The 23,733-nt window shown below is 40.5% G+C and overlaps 1 protein-coding gene across 3 annotated transcripts in view; it reads left to right on the top strand.

The window, feature by feature from the left end:
* ccdc88ab (coiled-coil domain containing 88Ab) overlaps positions 1 to 23,733 on the top strand; it is a 185,327-nt gene that overhangs the window by 88,598 nt on the left and 72,996 nt on the right. For all 3 annotated transcript variants that reach the window (XM_061965665.2, XM_072911820.1, XM_072911819.1), the window contains 4 exons: positions 17,461 to 17,519; positions 17,634 to 17,717; positions 20,549 to 20,689; positions 21,234 to 21,406. In XM_061965665.2, the coding sequence (XP_061821649.2) occupies positions 17,461 to 17,519; positions 17,634 to 17,717; positions 20,549 to 20,689; positions 21,234 to 21,406 (457 nt within the window). The remainder of the gene's footprint in view (positions 1 to 17,460; positions 17,520 to 17,633; positions 17,718 to 20,548; positions 20,690 to 21,233; positions 21,407 to 23,733) is intronic.

The following is a 23,733-nucleotide window of genomic DNA, read 5'->3' as shown; positions in this document are numbered from 1 at the left end:
GAACCCAAGGGCGCCATTTGATACGTCTCAAAGCAAAGGCGCAGTGTTTGAATTTCATGGAAACATGACTCAGCCGCGCTCCGATCAGTTTGACCTCTGTGGCCCCAAAGTACGACTTGATATTCTAACTTGACCCCGAGAAGGGGAGGTGACTAGCAGCAGACGTCTGTTCACAGTGAACGGAGCAGTCAGTCAGTTTCAGTTTATTTCGAACATGCATACAGTGAAAGGACCTATAGTGTCCAGAAGATCTCTTTATGTATTTTTCACTCCTGAAAATTAACCAGGCAGTCATTTCTCATAATTTAAATTAGTTTTTGAGTAATGTGTCGATGACTAACTGCGCACCGGATTATAAGACATTTAAAACACTTCTTTGTGGTCTACATAACATGTACCGTATTTTTCGGAGTATAAGTCGCTCCGGAGTATAGGTCGCACCGGTCGAAAATGCATCATAAAGAAGGGAAAAAACATATATAAGTCGCACTGGAGTATAAGTCGCATTTTTGGGGGAAATTTATTTGATAAAACCCAACACCAAGAATAGACATTTGAAAGGCAATTTAAAATAAAGAATAGTGAACAACAGGCTGAATAAGTGTACGTTATATGAGGCATAAATAACCAACTGAGAACGTGCCTGGTATGTTAACATAACATATTATGGTAAGAGTCATTCAAATAACTATAACATATAGAACATGCTATACCAGGGGTCGGCAACCCGCGGCTCCGGAGCCGCATGCGGCTCTTTGACCACTCTGATGCGGCTCAGCTGCATACTTGCCAACCCTCCCGATTTTTCCGGGAGACTTTCGGATTTCACTGCCTCTCCGGGGCAAACATTCTCCGATTTTCACCCGGACAACAATATTGAGGGCGTGCCGTGATTGCACTGCATTTAGCGTCTTCTACAACCTGTCGTCGCGTCCACTTTTTCACCTAACAAATAGCGTGCCGGCCCAGTCACATGTTGTATGCAGCGTTTGCTCACACACACAAGTGACAGCAAGGCATACATGATCAACAGCCATACAGATTACACTGAGGGTGGCGATATAAACAACTTTAACACTCTTACTAATATGCGCCACACTGTGAACCCACACCAAACAAGAATGACAAACACATTTCGGGAGAACATCTACACCGTAACACAACATAAACACAACAGAACAAATACCCAGAATCCCATGCATCCCGAACTCTTCCGGGCTACATTATACACCCTCGCTACCACCAAACCCCGCCCACCTCAACCGACGCACGGAGGGAGGGAGGGGTTGATGTGTGGGGGGGGGGCGGGGTTTGGTGGTAGCGGGGGTGTATAAAGTAGCCCGGAAGAGTTAGGGATGCATGGGATTCTGGGTATTTGTTCTATTGTGTTACGGTGCAGATGTTCTCCCGAAACATGTTTGTCATTCTTGTTTGGTGTGGGTTCACAGTGTGGCGCATATTAGTAAGAGTGTTAAAGTTGTTTGTATCGCCACCCTCAGTGTGATCTGTATGGCTGTTGACTAAGTATGCCTTGCAGTCACTCATGTGTGTCTGCAGAAGCCGCATACAACATGTGACTGGGCTGGCAAGCTGTTTGTTCAGGCCGTAGAGGGCGCTAAAGGTAGTGACATCACGGCACGCCCTTATTATTGTTGTTTGGGTGAAAATCAGCATATATTCGAGAGAATAGTTGCCCTGAAATTCGGGAGTTTACCGGAAAAATCGGGAGGGTTGGCAAGTGTGACACTGTCAAGTGCCATTCATATAAAACTCGCGGGCCGCACTAACATTACATTTCCATATTAAGGTGCGGGCCGCGTGTCTGAGACCCCTGGTTTATACATAGCGCAAAGCAAAAAAAAACTTTGTATGCAGTGTTATTTCATTTTAAATTTCAAAAGAGTTTTGTGGCTCCCATTGTTTTCTTTAATTTGTGGAAACGGGTCAAAATGGCTCTTTGAGTGGTAAAGGTTGCCGACCCCTGTGCTATATGTTTACCAAACAATCTGTCACTCCTAATCGCTAAATCCCATGAAATCTTATACGTCTAGTCTCTTACGTGAATGAGCTAAATAATATTATTTGATATTTTACGGTAATGCGTTAATAATTTCACACATAAGTCGTACCCCCGGCCAAACTATGAAAAAAAATGCGACTTATACTCCGAAAAATACGGTAATGGTGGTTCTTTGGTCAAAATGTTGCATACATAATGTTTTACAGACCATCTTCAAGCCGCTTTTTGACCGTCTCTTCCGGGTGGGCCGTTTTGTGGGCTGCCTTATTTACGTGTCTCCACTTGGACAGCGTCTTCTCCGCGTCATTTTGTTGTAGTTTTTAGCGCTTCCCTAGCGATCCACTGACAGATTTAAGTTAGAAGTGTACGCTACTTTGTATTAGAAAAGGCTCAAGTGGAGGATGAATGCACCACAGCAAGAGGGTAGAGAAAAAGAAGGAGCTTAATAATTACGGCACGGGCTACAATAGCAGACTTTTCGAGACTTATGCTTATCCCAAATACACAACAGCAGGTACCAATAGGGAAGAAAAGTATTAAGTTACCTAATAGGTGCCATTTTGGGGTCCTTATACACACACACACACACACACGCACACACGCACACACACACACACACACACCTTGATAATACCCGTATGTTGAAACACAAGTACGTCTGACTACGGTTCCTGGAATGCGCCGCCAATCCATCAAGCGGTGCGGCTTCGTAGCTTACCAAAGTCATTCTAAAACTTTTTGACGGATTTCTGAGAGCTGTGTGTAATGTTCTATATTCTCACTGAAATATCAAAGTTTTGGTGTTGCTTGCTTACGGGGACTTGCTAGCGTCGTTTATTGAACAGGCGTCAACTTACAGTCAGCAAGTATCTCTTTTGTGTGACCGCTATCTACTGGTCACACTTATCATTATACCATGTGCCAAATAAAATTGCTTCGAGGTTCGGTAAGCACAACCAGAATTAATACGCACATTAGGCGCGCCAGGTTATAAGGCGTACTGTCAATTTTGGATAAAATGAAAGGATTTTAAGTGCGCCTTATAGTCGGAAAAATACGCTACTTTAAACCCCCCCTTTCCTTTGCCAGACTCCATGTCACCCTCTCTTGGTGTTACGCCATCTACAGCACAGGAGCCCATTTCCCCACTTAAACAGTATGAAGAAAAACATGTAAAACTAGTATTTTGATCACTTAATTGCATTTTATTGTCGCGCTGGTCCTTGATTGCTTCAAAAACTGATAGGATTAACATTATGAGCAAAAACAAAATATAAAAGAATCGCCATTTCCAGACTTCCCTGCTCTTCCATCCCCTCTTCCATGGACGCCAAAGCCTGTGTTTTCTCATGCTCTTCCAGCATTTCCTCAAACACCTTGAGGAAAACGTCAGTAGAAGAGGACACAAAATAGAATGCTTGCGGCTTACCTTAATTTTCTCCCGTTTTTGATCGCCTGGAGTGCCATGTACCTTTTAGAAGGGGCGGGTGACTCGATTACGGTCAGTATTAATATAATTTGTGTTACTTGTAACAAAACGTGTTTGTACAGTGACATGCTCACATGAGCCAGATTCAAGTTATGTGGAAATTATATTATATGTAAGGCTCCAGAATCCATATTTTTTAGGTCCAGAACTATGCAATAAATTCCAATGTTGTCAGTATTAGAGGTGATTGGAGTTGACAATATTCAGTTGGTTATTGCTCTGCTTTTCCAACACCAACAAAGCTTGTGCGCAATCGTCACCTCTTCAATTTTCACACCCAGTCGACGGATGTCTGCTCATTTTCTCAAAGCCTAACAAACCTCCAAAAAGGCCTTTTATCTCGCTTTCGCCATGGCCTTCCCCATCACTTCAGCTCTTTCATCGCCTTTCAGCGCTTGCCATTTTAATTTAAACGCACGCAGCCATGAGCTATGAAGAGTAAATAAATGAACAATAAGAAGGCTGACTGCCGTATGCGGATTGCTGGCTTGTTGGTTTATTGTCGGTCCTTGAAATGTTGAGATAGGTTTGAACTAATCTGCTTTCACTACAGGTAATTGTAGTCAGGCATTCATTTAGGGCATCCAAAGTGTGGCCGGGGCACATTAAAAAAATATAATCACTAAAAAAAGGAACAGTAAAAATGGGGAAAGAGTAAAAATGAGTAAATGTAAAGAACAAAAAGTTAACATATTGATGGTACATACATAACTTACAAATCCATCAAGAAATATGAGTTTCTCAGCTCTAGTCCGTATGGGCGGCAGCAATACTCAGCTGTAATACACTTTTCTACCAGTTGTGGCAGTAATGACAATATCAAACAAACAGAAGAAGTCTGGAGCTCAAGTCACAGAAAAACTTCTTAAGCGCAAAAATTATGATTAAAGTGATGAAGCTGTATTTTCATTTGCACTTAAATTTTATTGACACTTTATTTAAGAAACATGTTATTCATTATTAATTTAATTAGATTATTTTCATTTTAGCACTGTGTAAGTAATTGTATGTAAATATTATTGTTCATCATGAGATCCTTCTTTTGCAGTATATTTGATCAGTATTTCTTTTTGTAATCAGCCTGACCTAAGCCATGATAATAATCTTTGTGATTAACACATGTTTTCATATCACTTGGCAAGGTTGTAAACTGTTAAACTGTAAGTAAGTTTGATATACTTATTGAACACGCTTAAAAAAAGAGTACGATTTGTGATTCACTGTTAATTTTTGATTGGGCCCTGGGCCCATCTGTACTGGAAAAATTGGGCCCCGAGTTCAAAAAGCTTCAGAAACAATCAGTTTCTCATGTATTTGTATTACTCCAAAACTTTCCAAAATAAATATAGGTTAGTAGTTACATAGTATAACAATCAGGGCTTTCTGGGAATGTCTGGACCAAAAAGGCCACATTTTAGTCCCAGTCCACCCGTCCCATCCTAACCCATAAGTGGTTTATGTCACACGTATGCAGTACCCAAATCTGGTCGCTCATTTATTTGGCAAATTTAGAGGATACGCCGATAAAAAATGATAACCAAAAATAAACACGCACGCTAACATGAGCTCATCGTGTTTCTGTGCTTGCTGCGGCGTTAGACTCCACAGTCTCCTCTTTCCCGCCCTCAGTCTCCTCTCGGAAAAAATGTGCCCTCTCAGTGTAACCCGCCTGGTTCAGTCCCTGCTTTTTCTGTTACGCCCAGGACTCGAATTTGGGTTGCCCGCATGTGCCATGAGTGCGCTAGCTACTGAACTAAAAGCCCGAGCTATTAACCTGATTGCCAGCTCCTGCTCTTGAGGTTTACCAACGTACCCATGGTCCAGGCACACCGGCTGGCCTTTGTTACATTCGCTTAATTTAATACTGTGGGTGAAAGCTTTTAATTTGTTGTCGTTTTGCACATTTCCGAGTCATTATTTTTCGACTTTTTCCTGCAAGAAGTTGAAAGGCAAAACACTAATGACGATCATGATGTCATGCCATTGTTGCCAGGTTACAGCCCTGTCCAGTCAGTTGTCACTCCTAGACTGCTCACACAACCACTAGTGGTATTTTTCTGAAATTATGTTTTATCAGAATTAAAGGCTTCATGGTATGGGCCCGTTTGTACTTCTTTTTTTGCTTTTTTTATTGCCCAAAGTCTCTCTCAGCATTCAATTTCTGAGGAAGACTTGCTATTTAGAGCAGTGTTTTTCAACCTTTTTTGAGGCAAGGGACGTTTTTTTTCATTAAAAAATCCCGGAGGCACACCACCAGTAGAACACCTTAAAAAATGAAACTCCACCAGGTCGTCGTGCCTTATTTTGAGTTTGTTGGTGTTTTCCTGTGTAATGCTTTAGTTTTTGTCTTGCGCTGTTATTCTTGTGGCTCTTCCTGTTTTGTTGGTGTCTTCCTGTAGCAGTTTTATGTCTTCCTTTGAGCGCTATTCCCCGCACCTGCTTTGTGTTAGCAAGCACGGCTATTTAAGTTGTTGCTATCCTTCTATGTGTGGACATTGTTGATTGTCATGTCACGTACGGACGTACTTTGTGGACGCCGTAAGTTTTTGCTGTCATCCAGCATTCTGTTTCTGTTTACTTTGTAGCCAGTTCAGTTTTACTTTTGTTTTCAATAGCCATCCCTATGCTTCGTTGTCTTTTCCTTTTCCTTTTGTTCGTTTTTGGTTTAAGCATTACATACCTTTTTACCTGCACACTGCCTCCCGCTGTGGTCTGCATATTAAGATAACAACAAACCATCTCTACACAGCAAAGACACTAAGTAACGGCACATTATTTACACCAAACAATATCTCACGGCACACTCGCGGCACGGTGGTTGAAAAACACTGATTTAGGTTTCCAGACAGGCTTTAAAATAACATAGCCGGTGGAGGGGGGTGATGCTTTCAGCAAGTGGACCAAAGCAGACAGATTTAGGCCAAATTCTGCCGGATTTGTGTGTGTGTGTGTGTGTGTGTGTGTGTGTGTGTGTGTGTGTGTGTGTGTGTGTGTGTGTGTGTGTGTGTGTGTGTGTGTGTGTGTGTCTTCCAGACCAACCAGTCGAGCCACTGGGACCAGTAATGTTCGCAGACTGTCCCAGCGGCTGCCAGCTGAAAGTCTTTGGCCATGTGGCTTTTATTATGCTCTCTTTGAAAGGGGGGGGTGTGAGGCGACTTTGTGTAAAAGTGTGCGTGTAACTTTTTAGTTTGGCATTTAGTAGGGGGCAGGGGTGTCTTCCCAACATTGGGAACCCACTGCGGCACCCGAAGGCTTTGAGAGAGCCCGGCTTGCCGCACAGTGAGACTGTGCATGTAGCCGTGTGTAATGCTTGCATGCAGATGTCAACACACATGCAGACACAGTACCCCCTTTGTTTATTCTCGCTTGAATTCAGTGGATTTCCAACAGTCATCTGTCTTGTGTTTTGGGTGAACATCAATGTTGTTTTTTGTTTTCATGGACCTCCCCTCCAACTGGAGTTTTCTTGCCCTCTGACAACCCCGGTTATTTTTATGTTGTCTTAGCCATTATGCATCTAAAAAAATGACATTGTAAATGTGCACACATCTCCAGAAGCACCTGTGCAAAGACAACTGTCGGTCATTGACAGCTGACACAAACACAAGCACGCACTCTTTTGTGCTGTGCACTAGTTCATGTCGCAGCGTCATAGTGTGACTCACTCACTTCTGCACTTATAATGTGCTTTAACCAACACTAGATTCACCTTTTCATTGGCCAGGCGTGTCTGACTCAGTAAAAGCAGCTCGTCTCAGTCTGGATTCTGGAAAATCATTTAGTATTGTGATATATAAAAGAGATATGTATGACTAGACCAGGGGTCAGAAACCCGTGGCTCTAGAGCCGCATGTGGCTCTTTAGCGCCGCCCTAGTGGCTCCCTGGACCTCTTTCAGAGATTATGTGTAAATGAAAAAAGATGAAGTTGTTTTAATATATTTTCTGTAGGAGAAAAACACAGACACAAACCTTCCTAATTGTTAGAAATCCCACTGTTTATGTTATACATGAGTCACTGATGAGTGTTTGGCAAGCACCGTTTTGTCCTAATTTTGTCGGTCTTTGAACTCACCGTAGTTTGTTTACATGTACAACTTTCTCCGATGCTACCACAGAAAGACGTGTTTTATGCCACTCATTCTTCGTCTCATTTTGTCCACCAAACGTTTTATGCTGTGCGTGAATGCACAAAGGTGTGCTTTGTTGATTTTATTGATTTGCTGGAGTGCTTACCAGGCATATTTGGTCAATCCATGACCGCAAGCTAATCGATGCTAACATGCTATTTAGGCTAGCTGAATGTATATATTGCATTATTATGCCTCGTTTGTAGGTATATTTGAGCTCATTTTGTTTCCTTTACTTATGTCCTCTGTGTATTTAATTTATGTTAGCACGTCTTATGACACATTATCTGTATGTAATATTGGCTGCATTTATCATAGTTGTTTGTGTGCCATGTTGTTCCAGACCACAGCAAACATTACCCAGATTGCAAAGACTGTACTAAATCTATTGGAAGAAGACAGCCTGGAGTTTCCTTTAACTTGGACAAGCACATCGATACCTTTGGCCATTCTGAGCCAGTCATTTCCAGAAGTTATCTCATCCTGTGAGAAGCCTCCATTTTAGGAATGTTTTCCAATGTTGCAAAAATGTGTAGAATAAAAATTAAAATACAACATTTCTGTCAACGAAGATTTGCATCTGCCTTTGATAGTAGGCTGATATAGCCACTTACATAATTTCATTATAACACTTATATAAGGCTTTTAATTGTTTGCGGCTCCAGACAGATTTTTTTTTGTACTTTTGATCCAATATGGCTCTTTCAACATTTTGGGTTGCCGACCCCTGGACTAGACTGTGTGGAATATGTGTGGGTTTTAATACAGTTGAAATAAAACACATAATAGATACAGATAATAACAGCAGGAAGAAGTAGTAATGCAGGGTCATAGATGACAACAACGTACCCTACTTGACACGTTTGTCTGTAATACATCATTTGAAAACAGTACAGTACTTTTTTATTTTGTATTTTATTTTTTTATTTTTTTCTCTCTGGCACTAATCGAGGGTGGACGCTCCCCTTTCCTCTCCCTTATCTCTCCTGCTTGCTTCTTTGTCTTGTCTTAACTTTCTTGTTGCCTCTTTTTGCACTGCTCTCCAAATCTAAACATTGGAACTATTTAACTGGCCTCAACGAAATTGACAAGATCTTGGGTTTGGGGGAACCTGCTGTCGTGACGAAGCGGTTGTTGCTGGACTTTTGGGAGAAGGAGTGCCGCGTGCCTGGTGACCCTTTTCTGTCGAGGACGTGAAGATATCCACCTATTCGGAATTATGACAACTGTACATCTGCTGATTGGAGTAAGCGTTGCTCTTGTTTGTCGACAAATTGGAAGTTGCTGGCAGTCTTCAAAGTAGCCCAAAGCTGCCACAAATGATTGGAGGATGCGGATCACATCGGACTGTCTGCCCCACAGTTTTTGAGGACCAGTCATAGACAATTTAGAGTGAAAAGCACATTTTATTTTCACTCGCATACAAAACATTCTAACTTGGATTGTTTCCCTGGCGTCGAGACTCTCCTGAAGGACAGTGCAGCGAAGACACAACAAACTCCCTTCTTGTCTCTCATGGACACACACCTGTTGTTGTTGACTTTGGACTGACTATCGGCTGTACTACATCAAGGCCGCGGAACAGAGACACACTACGGGCTTTCACACACACACATGCAACCACAAAAATATACGCCACACATACACACCCCACCCCCCCCAACCCAACGCCCTCGACGCAAATCCCATAGGGGTGATGACATCATGACCATCATGACCTCGCACTCCCTTCCCTCTGTTGCTAGATATCTCGAGATGTACGTTGTAATATGTATATGTGCTTTGCTATGGAGGTTTTTTGCCACTCCATTTTTTTACTCATCCTTCCCCAGCGTTTTACCTTTTTCTCATCCTTTACGGGGCACCTTGTGGCGACCCATCAGCGTTCCTGTTCTGTAACACTGTACACTGTTTGTTTGTCTAATCTTGAACGGGTTTGTGCTGAAAACAAAGTTTCGTTGTACTTGTGCAATGACTATAAAGACCTATCTCTATCTATCTATCTATCTATCTATCCATCCATCTATCTATCTATCTATCTATCTATCTATCTATCTATCTATCTATCTATCTATCTATCTATCTATCTATCTATCTATCTATCTATCTATCTATCTATCTATCTATCTATCTATCTATCTATCTATCTATCTATCTATTTATCTATCTAACCATCTATCTAACCATCTATCTATCAGTGTTTTCTATAAACAAATAGATTTTTACCACCTGTTGGCCCTTGCTCAATAAGACACTATAACGCACCTGGTCTGCCAGAGAATAAGAAGAAGGAGCAGGAGGGATTACTGTTGCCGAATTTTAGCGACTTTGTTTCACGAGTAATCAGACGGCTTTTAAAGACTTTTACATTAAGGCATGTATTGCTCTTCTTAACGAGGTGCGGCTGCTGCTGTGGGCCCCTGCCCCATCTAATGAGCACTCACATATAGCTCCGCCTTTTTAGTGAGGTTGACAAAAAAAAAGCCAAAAACTAGGGATGTCCGATAATGGCTTTTTGCCGATATCCGATATTCCGATATTGTCCAACTCTTTAATTACCGATACCGATATCAACCGATACTGATATATACAGTCGTGGAATTAACACATTATTATGCCTAGTTTGGACAACCAGGTATGGTGAAGATAAGGTCCTTTATTAATATATTAATAAAATAAAATAAGATAAATAAATTAAAAATATTTTCTTGAATAAAAAAGAAAGTAAAACAATATAAAAACAGTTACATAGAAACTAGTAATTAATGAAAATTAGTAAAATTAACTGTTAAAGGTTAGTACTATTAGTGGACCAGCAGCACGCACAATCATGTGTGCTTACGGACTGTATCCCTTGCAGACTGTATTGATATATATTGATATATAATGTAGGAAACAGAATATTTATAACAGAAAGAAACAACCCTTTTGTGTGAATGAGGGGAGGGAGGTTTTTTGGGTTGGTGCACTAATTGTAAGTGTATCTTGTGTTTTTTATGTTGATTTAATTTTAAAAAAACAAAAAAAAAACGATACCGATTTTTAAAAAAAAACAAAAAACGATACCCATAATTTCCAATGTTACATTTTAAAGCATTTATCGGCCGATAATATCGGCAGGACATCTCTACCAAAAACTAAAGAAAGTAATTTGTAGTTCCAAACATGTTTGTTATGCTTTTCTTTAGTGATTGGTGAATGAGGTGTCAGTGAGTGTGTGGCACAGTCAGTGGCTGTTTTGACACTGTGGCTGTATTGGCCAATGCTGGGCGGCGTGGCTCAGATGGTAGCGCGGTTGGCCGGAAACTTGAGGGTTCCTGGTTCGAATCCAGCATTCGTCCTCCTAGCCACTGCTGTTGTGTCCTTGGGAAAGACAATTCACCCACCTGGTGTGTGAATGTGAGTGTGAATGTTGTCTGTCTATCTGTGTTGGCCTCGCGATGAGGTGGCGACTTGTCCAGGGTGTACTCCGCCTTCCGCCCGAATGCAGCTGAGATAGGCTCCAGCACCCCCCGCCACCCCAAAAGGGACAAACGGTAGAAAATGGATGGAAAAATTACGGCACTCTTATTCCTGTGCGTGAAAATGAAATGTTTTTTTTAATGTGGTATCGCCAACTATTAAGTTAAAGTACCAATGATTGTCACACACACGCTCGGTGTGGCGAAATTATTCTCTGCATTTGACCCATCACCCTTGATCACCCCCTGGGAGGTGAGGGGAGCAGTGGGCAGCAGCGGTGGCCGCGCCCGGGAATCATTTTTGGTGATTTAACCCCCAATTCCAACCCTTGATGCTGAGTGCCAAGCAGGGAGGTAATGCCTCCCATTTTTATGGCATGACATGTACATTAGAGCTTTGCGCAGGTGTTTTTTCCAGGTTCAGGTGAAGTGCATGGTCTTGACGGTTTAGTGTCTGTATTTAAAAAAAAAAAACTCAGAGGAAAATTGTTCAGATTTTCGTACAAGAGAGTCGTAGCCATTCCTTTGCTGCAGGGAGGTTAGCGGAATAAATCCCGGCAGGCTGTCAAAGCAAACTAGGCAACATCCGACTGACTGCGTGCTTTCACGCAAACATGCAAGTCATGCAGTCATGAGTGAGTGAGTGAGTGTATTCATCCCGGCAGACGAGACACACACACACATCATTCCCACTTCTCACTCACACCGGCGTTAACAATGGCAGATAAAAAGAGTGAGTCACTGTCTTTGAGGATGGAGCGGGGAGAGAGGAAAGGAAGCGAAGATGATTCATAACAAGGAAGGAAGGAAGGAAGGCTGCATGGATGTGTGCAGCATAAAATAGCTGCATGGATGAATCCAGTGTGTTAGAGGGATAGATGTGTATCCAAACTATTTTCAACCATGCCTCCCCCTTTTTATTTTGTCAATCCAAGTCTGGTGTTTGTGTCTGCTTCCTACAGCGTCTCACTCCTCTTCCTCTCTCGCTCGGTGCATTTATTTGTCCTACCAGGCTGCTTATCTAGCCCTACCTGTCTCCGCGAGATTTGCCGAGCTAAATCCTTTCCCCGTCTCCAAGCGGCTCTAATGGAGTTCCCGCTAAGCTCCGCGACTGCGAGAATTAACTTTTTGTCAGCCCGTCACCCATCTGCGCCTCGATAGTCACTCGGCGCTCTTGGTTTTTCTACTTTTGCACACCAGGGAAACATTTTATTAGGAACACTTGCCCAGCAGAATGGTGTTAAAAGGCAAATAGATCATTTTAAATGCATTGCCGTAGGTACCCGTAATGTGGCCGTGGCAAAGTCTCAGGCTGCACGAATGCTGCTGGCACCGGGGAGTTGCGGTTCATTGAAAGAACATGATTTCCAATATGTACTGTGACAATGTGAAGCAAATAATGATCTCCTCCTTCGGTAAACTGGGCCATGTTGCATATTTTCCAAAATGATAAGGAGCCCAAGTTAACGATGAATATCGGACCGATATGAGGAATTATGATGTCATACCAATAAATCCGATAACAAAACAAAATAGTTTCAATGAGGCGAGATTACCCATACTGTGCTGTTGGTGGGTGAGGGTGAAGAAAACAAGTGCTCCTTTTCTCCTAGTGCAGGAGACCACGTGCGGGCGAGGGAAATCTGAGTCCTCGTTTTATCTTCCTCATAAAGGTCTTCGGGCTGCTCTTTGTCTGGTCCCTCGCCTAGTACCTGTTTGTCTTTGCCCCCGGACAACATAGCTCCTAGGATCATTGGGACACGCAAACTCATCTACCACGATAAGGTGGCAGCTCAGAATGGAGTGTGTGTGTATATATATATATATATATATATATATATATATATATATATATATATATATATATATATATATGTATATGTATATATATATATATATATATGTATATGTATATATATATATATATATATGTATATGTATATATATATATATATATATGTATATGTATATATATATATATATATATATGTATATGTATATATATATATATATATATATATATATATATATATATATATATATATATATATATATATATATATATATATATATATATCAGTGACGTGCGGTGAGGTTGATGGCTGGTGAGGCACTGACTTCATCACAGTCAGATTTACAAACATATGAACCCTAAAGAGTATCTTATTCACCATTTGATTGGCAGCAGTTAACGGGTTATGTTTAAAAGCTCATACCAGCATTCTTCCCTGCTTGGCACTCAGCATCAAGGGTTGGAATTGAATCACCAACAATTATTCCCGGGCGCGGCGCCGCTGCTACCCACTGCTCCCCTCACATCCCAGGGGGTGAGCAAGGAGATGGGTCAAATGCAGAGGACAAATTTCATTACACCGAGTGTGTGTGTGACAATCATTGGTACTTTAACTTAACTTTAACTTTACACATACAGACTGTAGCACACAAAAAAGCACATATAATAAAAAAAACGTTATTATGGTCTTACCTTTACTTATAAGTGCGGGAACAGTGGTGTTCGTGTTGGAGGAGTTGTGAATGAATGAAATATGAAATCCGTGCTGCAGTCTGCAGGTGTACCTAATGTTGTGTCCCTGCAGTCGTTCATGGCTCCTCCGGCGCGAGCAATGTTGTTTTTGCACTTTTTGGCTTCTTGTTAAGTGACTTTTTTTGGGTGGATTTGGTCTTGCACGTGGAGGGTTTGGGTGTGGGCTTTGGTTGGTGTGGCGCTACGGTCGGGGGGTGCAGTCTGCGGCGGAGGTGCAATAACCGGCACCAGGAGGCGGGATTACGCGAGCCTCACACAATGCGTCTTCGCAGCAGTTTTATGATTGCTCAGCACAAGAAATACTTTACACACATACAGTTGTTGACAAAATACACTGTACATTATATACCTCAGCTAACTAAACTATGGAAATGTATAATATAATTCATATAGCAATACGGTCTCACTGCACAGCAGGCCAGCAGTTAGCCGAGTCCGCAATCCATGGTGAGGCACAATTGAGTGACGTGCCTCAACTGGCTGCTGATCACCGCACCGTCTCTTCTCAGTATTTGAACGGCAAATGTGAAAATTCAGCGATTTTGAATAAAAATAATCTAAAACTGGTGAAGTTAAACGGAAAATAACTTTATAGTATAATCACTGGATACATATAACAATTTAATTAATTTTTTTTCTTTTTAAATTTTTTTTCTTTCCATGATGGCAGGTTAGGCCCCGCCTCACCTGCCTCTAGTGACCGCACGTCACTGATATATATATATATATATATATATATATATATATATATATATATATATATATACGTGGTCAAAAGTTTACATACACTTGTAAAGAACATAATGTCATGGCTGTCTTGAGTTTCCAATTATTTCTACAACTCTCTGTTTTTTGTGATAGAGTGATTGGAGCACATACTTGTTGGTCACAAGTTTGGTTCTTTTATATTATGCTCTGGGCCTGTGTTGCTGCCAATGGAACTGGGACTTTACAGAGAGTAAATGGGACAATGAAAAAGGAGGATTATCTCCAAATTCTTCAGGACAACCTAAAATCATCAGCCCGGAGGTTGGGTCTTGGGCACAGTTGGATGTTCCAACAGGACAATGACCCTAAACACACGTCAAAAGTGGTAAAGGAATAGCTAAATCGGGTTAGAATTAAGGTTTTAGAATGGCCTTCCCAAAGTCCTGACTTAAATGTGTGGACTGTGCTGAAGAAACAAGTCCATGTCATAAAACCAACACATTTAGCTGAACTGCACCAATTTTGTCAAGAGGAGTGATCAAAAATTCAACCAGAAGCTTGCCAGAAGCTTGTGGATGGCTACCAAAAGCACCTTATTGCAGTGAATATATATACAATAAATATACATGTATATACATGTATGTATATGTATGTGTATATATGTATGTATATATCTGTATACATGTACAAACCCCATTTCCATATGAGTTGGGAAATTGTGTTAGATGTAAATATAAACGGAATACAATGATTTGCAAATCATTTTCAACCCATATTCAGTTGAATATGCTACAAAGACAACATATTTGATGTTCAAACTGATTTAAAAAAATGTTTTTGCAAATAATCATTAACTCTAGAATTTGATGCCAGCAACACGTGACAAAGAAGTTGGGAAAGGTGGCAATAAATACTGATAAAGTTGAGGAATGCTCATCAAACACTTATTTGGAACATCCCACAGGTGAACAGGCAAATTGGGAACAGGTGGGTGCCATGATTGGGTATAAAAGTAGATTCCATGAAATGCTCAGTCATTCACAAACAAGGATGGGGAGAGGGTCACCACTTTGTCAACAAATGCGTGAGCAAATTGTTGAACAGTTTAAGAAAAACCTTTCTCAAACAGCTATTGCAAGGAATTTAAGGATTTCACCATCTACGGTCCGTAATATCATCAAAGGGTTCAGAGAATCTGGAGAAATCACTGCACGTGAGCAGATAAGCCCGTAACCTTTGATCCCTCAGGCTGTACTGCATCAACAAGCGACATCAGTGTGTAAAGGATATCAGCACATGGGCTCAGGAACACTTCAGAAACCCACTGTCAGTAACTACAGTTGGTCGCTACATCTGTAAGTGCAAGTTAAAACTCTCCTATGCAAAGCGAAAACCGTTTATCAACAACACCCAGAAACGCTGTCGGCTTCGCTGGGCCTGAGCTCATCTAAGATGGACTGATACAAAGTGGAAAAGTGTTCTGTGGTCTGACAAGTCCACATTTCAAATAGTTTTTGGAAACTGTGGACGTTGTGTCCTCTGGACCAAAGAGGAAAAGAACCATCCGGATTGTTATAGGCGCAAAGTTGAAAAGCCAGCATCTGTGATGGTATGGGGGTGTATTCGTGCCCAGGACATGGGTAACTTACACATCTGTGAAGGCGCCATTAATGCTGAAAGGTACATACAGGTTTTGGAGCAACATATGTTGCCATCCAAGCAACGTTACCATGGACGCCCCTGCTTTTTCAGCAAGACAATGCCAAGCCATGTGTTACATCAACGTGGCTTCATAGTAAAAGAGTGTGGGTACTAGACTGGCCTGCCTGTAGTAGACCTGTTTCCTATTGAAAATGTGTGGCGCATTATGAAGCCTCAAATACCACAACGGAGACCCCCTGTTGAGCAACTTAAGCTGTACATCAAGCAAGAATGGGAAAGAATTCCACCTGAGAAGCTTAAAAAATGTGTCTCCTCAGTGCTGTTAAAAGGAAAGGCCATGTAACACAGTGGTGAACATGCCCTTTCCCAACTACTTTGGCACGTGTTGCAGCCATGAAATTCAAAGTTAATTATTATTTGCAAAAAAAAAATAAAGTTTATGAGTTTGAACATCAAATGTCTTGTCTTTGTAGTGCATTCAACTGAATATGGGTTGAAAAGGATTTGCAAATCATAGTATTCCGTTTATATTTACATCTAACACAATTTCCCAACTCATATGGAAACGGGGTTTGTATATACATATATGTATGTGTATACATATATATATGTGTATACATCTATATGTATGTATGTATGTATATATATTTTTGTATATGTACATACAGTATGTGTTTATATTTATGTATATGTGTATATGTATGTAGATGTGTGTTTATATTGTATGTATAATGTGTTTATTTATATATATATGTATATGTGTATATATATATTTATATATATATATATATATATATATATACATAATATATATATATACATGCTTGTGCATCCCTACTGCGACATAAGCTTTACGCTGACTACTCTAAAGTATATACAAGTTTACTTTGTATAGACAAGATGGCCTCTGCTGAAATCTATTATAAGACACTGTAGGTGTATTGTCCCTAATAAAGTGGCATGGAAGTCAACCTTCTGAGCCTTTACAAAGTGCTCAATCTTCTTTCTAATGTTTAAAAAAGTTAGGTCAGAGGTCAACGACCCGCTTCTTTGCATCTTCAGCAATGAGCTGCTTCATGTGTTGGGGCGAAGCACATGAATCATTCGTGTCACTACTCAGGGTTTGTTGGTAACAAGCACAGCGGCAACATAGACACGCTGCGTGCCTTCTTGCGTATACCATACCTCTTACTCACTGGTACACACACACGCATATGAGTCGAAGCCTGCAGAGCTTGCTAACAGATGCTCTGTCTTCTCACCGTGGAAAACATTGTGGCGTTGTGTCAAATTAAAAAGGAAGTAGTAGTAAATCTCTGAGACGTGAGCTCATCTCAGCTTTGATCTTATATTTGGAGTTCCAGAATGGAGTCATACATCTTAAATGTTCTTATAACAAGAAGATTAACAGAAGGTTATTAAGCTTTTTCTTACGTTTCCCCTTCAGAGCGAGGTCTGGAGGAGATGAAGAAACTGCTGCTGTTACTGCTGGGCTGTGCAGTCCAGGTAAGAGCAGTATGGATGAGACACCCCCAAAAAGCCAAAGAAAAAGCATCACTGACGGGACTTTACAGTTCTGTTAAAACTCTTCAAAAGTCACACTGTGTTGTCTTTTTGCAGTGCGAGAAGAAGGAAGACTACATCGAACGCATCCAGACTCTGAATTTCGACACCAAAGCAGTCATAGCGTCCCACATCCAAGAGGTGCTTGTCTCTTATTGTACAGTAGGGCTGGACAATTAATCAAATTTTAATCACAATTTTCGATTTTGGCTTCTCACGATCATAAAAATATTGCAATCCAAAAGTATCAAACGTGCATGCAAAATACTGAGCTTGTAACGATGAAATGGATGAGCAAGCTTATGAATGAAAAAAACACGTCTACTAGGAGTCTGGGATCTCACCATGAATACTACTTTTTTTTTTTTTTTTTTACAATAATCAATAATCACTAAACTCAACAAAAAAACTGTAAGTCCCGCGTTAACGTAACCGCGGACGGAATAGCAGATTTGGCCAATAACATGGAATCCGCTGTTTAATGCAGAATATCATGGAAATGGACTGAAATGTGGTCTTAATGAGAAAGAACATTTGTTTGGGAAAAAGTGTACTGCTCATTTATGCCCCAAACACGTACTGAACTAAATAATGTGGGGACGGCACTTGAGACAAAGACTAAAATATGAAGCTAAAGTTAGCAAGAAAAAATCCATACACCCACAACACATCTCATCTGCTTGTGTTGTGGTGAACGACATCATCGATGTAAGATCAATGTACAAACAGCAGTGGCAACTTGAAAGACACTCTTTTTTTTTTTTTTTTTTCCAGCCTGAAATTGTCTCCTGACTCGTAAAGCTCAGAACAACAGCACACCCCCTCCATATTAACACCCGGTCTGACCGCGCTAACAAAATAAAGGTTTCAAAAAAGTACTTGACACAATTATAATGATTTAAAGCACTGCTTTATACAGACCCCGTTTCCATATAAGTTGTGAAATTGTGTTAGATGTAAATATAAACGGAATACAATAATTTGCAAATCCTTTTCAACCCATATTCAATTGAATGCACTACAAAGACAAGATATTTGATGTTCAAACTCATAAACTTTTTTTTTTTTTTGGCAAATAATAATTAACTTAGAATTTCATGGCTGCAACACGTGCCAAAGTAGTTGGGAAAGGGCATGTTCACCACTGTGTTACATCACCTTTTCTTTTAACAACACTCAATAAACGATTGGGAACTGAGGAAACTAATTGTTGAAGCTTTGAAAGTGGAATTCTTTCCCATTCTTGTTTTATGTAGAGCTTCAGTCGTTCAAAAGTCTGTCGTATTTTACGCTTCATAATGCGCCATACATTTTCGATGGGGGACAGGTCTGGACTGCAGGCGGGCCAGGAAAGTACCTGCACTCTTTTTTTACGAAGCCCCGCTTTTGTAACACGTGCTGAATGTGACTTGGCATTTTCTTGCTGAAATAAGCAGGGGCGTCCATGAAAAAGACGGCGCTTAGATGGCAGCATATGTTGCTCCAAAACCTGTATGTACCTTTCAGCATTAATGGTGCCTTCACAGATGTGTAAGTTACCCATGCCTTGGGCACTAATGCACCCCAATACCATCACAGATGCTGGCTTTTGAACTTTGCGTCGATAACAGTCTGGATGGTTCGCTTCCCCTTTGGTCCGGATGACACGATGTCGAATATTTCCAAAAACAATTTGAAATGTGGACTCGTCAGACCACAGAACACTTTTCCACTTTGCATCAGTCCATCTTAGATGATTTCAGGCCCAGAGAAGCCGGCGGCGTTTCTGGATGTTGTTGATAAATGGCTTTCGCTTTGCATAGTAGAGCTTTAACTTGCACTTACAGATGTAGCGACAAACTGTATTTAGTGACAGTGGTTTTCTGAAGTGTTCCTGAGCCCATGTGGAGATATCATTTAGAGATTGATGTCTGTTTTTGATACAGTGCCGTCTGAGGGATCGAAGGTCACGGTCATTCAATGTTGGCTTCCGGCCATGCCGCTTACGTGGAGTGATTTCTCCAGATTCTCTGAACCTTTTGATGATATTATGGACCGTAGATGTTGAAATCCCTAAATTTCTTGCAATTGCACTTTGAGAAATGTTGTTCTTAAACTGTTTGACTATTTGCTCACGCAGTTGTGGACAAAGGGGTGTACCTCGCCCCATCCTTTCTTGTGAAAGACTGAGCATTTTTTGGGAAGCTGTTTTTATACCCAATCATGGCACCCACCTGTTCCCAATTAGCCTGCACACCTGTGGGATGTTCCAAATAAGTGTTTGATGAGCATTCCTCAACTTTATCAGTATTTATTGCCACCTTTCCCAACTTTTTTGTCACGTGTTGCTGGCATCACATTCTAAAGTTAATGATTATTTGCAAAAAAAAATGTTTATTAGTTTGAACATCAAATATGTTGTCTTTGTAGCATATTCAACTGAATATGGGTTGAAAATGATTTGCAAATCATTGTATTCTGTTTATATTTACATCTAACACAATTTCCCAACTCATATGGAAACGGGGTTTGTACATTTATAAACATTATGCTTTGACTTCAAATACTGGTCAAAATTGTCCAAAGATGTATTGCACTAATAAATGTGTGAATTAACAAACATTTTATACAATTTTATAAATCACACAAAAAAGAAGTCCAAAAACTTTAAACAGAAAAACTGAATTTCATTTTTTTCATGTTGCAATTTATTGTTGTTACTATTATAATTTTTATTGTTGTTATTATTCATTTGTTGCTAATGTATATCCAGTTGTTCTTTTAAATTATATTTGAAGTTAAGTTTTGGTGGTAAAATAAATACATTTTCAAATTATTAAATAATTGTGTTATTAATCGTGAGTTCAATATCAATCAAAATAATTGTAATTATTATTTTTGCCATATTCGTCCAGCCCTACCTTACAGTGAATCCCACCAGGTCCCCACCAATGCCCGCCTGTCCTCTTATTGTTATTGCGCTGTGATTAAAGGTGACGCACAACCAGGAGAACGTTGTGGACCTCCAGTGGTTGGAGAGCGAGGAGATGCCTCCTGACGACCTGGAGAACCTGTCCAGGAACCTGGCGCTCCATCTCAAACATGTGGTGGACGAGCGAGACACACAGCTGGAGGTAGTAAGATGACGCCTCGGCACCACTTTATCCTTTCCTTTAGGGAGATCTGTCCAGGTTCTCTAAACAATCGAGGTGCTGCTGCTTTGGGGGGGGAGGGGCTTTGCGTGGAAACATTACCGCCAAGTGAGCTGCCTCAGGAAGGAAGGGTTGTAACTGTTAACTGTCTCACGGTTGAAAGATTGGTGTGTCTGTGTGTGTGTGTTTGTGTTAGCCTTTATGCATCAGTTGAGTTTCCAACCCATAGGGTGCAGATGCCTACAACTGATAGAGCTGCGGTGTGTGTGTGTTTTGGGGTATCTAATACCCTCCAGATTACCACTGTGTTGTCCAGAAGTTCTCAATTAAAAGCCCATTTCCTGTCACAGGCTCGGGGTCTAAATAGATTGTATGTGTTTAGTGGGGGCGGCACTGCGGTGCTTTTTACGTCAATGCCCGTTTTCAAGTTCGGGGGTTGCTTTCTGGCGGCTCGTTTGTCGACGGATTGAAATCCCAACTTGTTGCATATTGTCACGTTTTCTAAAAGCGTGTCTGTGTCTTCCAGACTATCGTGGAACTAACCCAGGAGAGAGACTGTGTCCAGCTGTCCCCGCTTGGTCCCGGTCCGGCCCACTCCCCCAACGGATCCCCCAGCATGAGGAGGACGGAGAGCCGGCAGCATCTCTCCGTGGAATTGGCTGATGCCAAGGCCAAGATCCGACGTCTGCGGCAGGAATTGTGAGTGCCAACGCCTCACTGGCCAAATTAGACTTGAACTAGAGCAGCACCGCATCCCCACACAGCTGTTTCTAATATGTTGGCCTTCTTGTCTTAATAAGTAAGGACTGAGAAATATTAGAAACATCTTTTGGTAGGTTAAAAAAATAATATTATTACCACAAATTATCCAATTAACACCACTGTTCAGTTAACCAATAACCACCAATTACTAATTATCATTGGGCCAGAAAAAAGTGTTATTAACAGTTGTGGCTGTAGTCAACCTCCTGATATACCATATTTTGTGGCGCGCACCGCCAAATATAGCCACACCCACTAAATTTTAGAAAGAAAAAAATAAATTCACCTGGTTAGCCGCACCGGACTATAAGCCGCAGATACATACGTTGTGAAATTAGGTATTTATGGATACTTTTTTTTTTTTTTAATTACCGTATTTTTCGGCCTATAAGTCGCAGTTTTTTTCATAGTTTGGCTGGGCTCCAGTGCAACTTATGTATGTTTTTTTCCTTCTTTATTATGCATTTTCGGCAGGTGCGACTTATACTCCGGTGCGACTTATACTCCGAAAAATACGTTATTTTACCTTAATTGTTTCTAAAAGGTGGCTTTAAAACGGCTGATTAAACAAAACATAAGTCATCATCATGGACCCACTAGCTGTGGAAGCTAGCTCTCCAATCGGCTAAACAGACTCAATAACTCCAGTGTGATGTTTTGGCAAATTTACAAAACTGAAACACTACAAAAAAAAAAGTTAATATACTAACACTGACACTTGTAAAGGTGTTAGCATACTAGCTAATGCTAACGAAGCTAGCTTCATTACATTACGACAGCACGTACAAATATGCATGAAAACACTCCTACAGACATCACACTTGGGATGGTTTAGTAAGTATGAATTGCTTTAGTTATATTGTAAAACTTGCGAACACTGCTTGGAGTGATGAATATAGAATCCTTTTGAGCAGAAAATCTATCTATGCTCAACTAGAAAAGGGAACGGTACTTGTACAGCCGGTTGAAAGCTCTAGTAAACGGAAGGAAATACTGTACACATTCACCCCGCACACCTGCAGTGAGCAAACCTGTCCGAACGATAGCACCATTGCACAAACGTTAACACCCCATTTCAGTGTCTTTGCATGTGTTTTATGAAAAGTACTTGCATTATAGCCGTCAGCGAAGGAACAATCCATAAATTAGCTGCACCACTTTATAAGCCGCGGGGTTCAAAACCTAGGGAAAAAAGTAGCGGCTTGTAGTCCGGAATTTACGGTGCTTTTTAAAATTACCTTCACAAAATAAAAATAGCCATATTTGAAGTTGTTAGAATCCAGCAGCATTTATTTACCTCTTTCGACACTTTAAAATAATATATGCGCTTTTTCGGCTGAACTCGTCAACACTATTAATGCTGACTGAGCAATTTGCTCCTTGCGGCTATTGCAACATTGGTTCTGTTGCTGAAATGTGGTGTAATTACTTAAAAATAAGTGAACATTGAGTCAAATATATCTCTGCTCTACTCTCTTCAATTATTGCCTACTTCCGGTTAGAGGTGTGAATCTTTGGGCACCTCACAATTCGGTCCGATTCCCTTTCTTGGAATGAAGATTTGATTCAGAATTGATTCTCAATCAAGCACAATTCTTGATTCAAACTGATTCTCGCAAAGTATTATTTGGTATAATATTTATTATAAAACCTTTTTGAAACAGGTTACAAAACCTACTTTTGGTTGCTTAGGTATGACGTGTTCACGCAGCTAGTAAGCATTGAGATGGCTTAAAAACTCATTTTTAAAAATTGATTCTTAAAAAAAAGATATACATATATGCATAATATTTTGATTTTTTTTGTACATATATAGATATATATTATGTATATAATAAATACATATAGAACATATAGTGTGTGTGTGTGTGTGTGTGTGTGTGTGTGTGTGTGTGTGTGTGTGTGTGTGTGTGTGTGTTTGTTAATTTGTTCCCATTAATTTTTATATATTTTTTTAATACATTTTTTTAAATGATAAATCAATTTAGAATTGGAATAAATAAGAATTACGATTTGGACGCAAATCCATTTTTTTTTAGCTACTTCTGGTTATTGTTCCACACTTTTTATAGTTAAGGTCAATAACAGCCCTGGCTTTATGGTTTATAATGCACAAGTTTTGCAGAAGTTCTTGTTGTCGTGGCCGTACACAGCAAAAAAAAAGCGGACAAAATATAACCTGAAAAGACAAGATTTTAGTAAAAACTACTAAAAACTTGTGAAATGTTCTATCCTTGCAGCTAGTTAATTTTACTTGATAAGAC

The sequence above is a fragment of the Nerophis lumbriciformis genome, linkage group LG02 (genome assembly GCF_033978685.3).
Source record: "Nerophis lumbriciformis linkage group LG02, RoL_Nlum_v2.1, whole genome shotgun sequence".
Taxonomy (NCBI): Eukaryota; Metazoa; Chordata; class Actinopteri; order Syngnathiformes; family Syngnathidae; genus Nerophis; species Nerophis lumbriciformis.
This window is presented reverse-complemented; position numbering and strand designations above follow the sequence as displayed.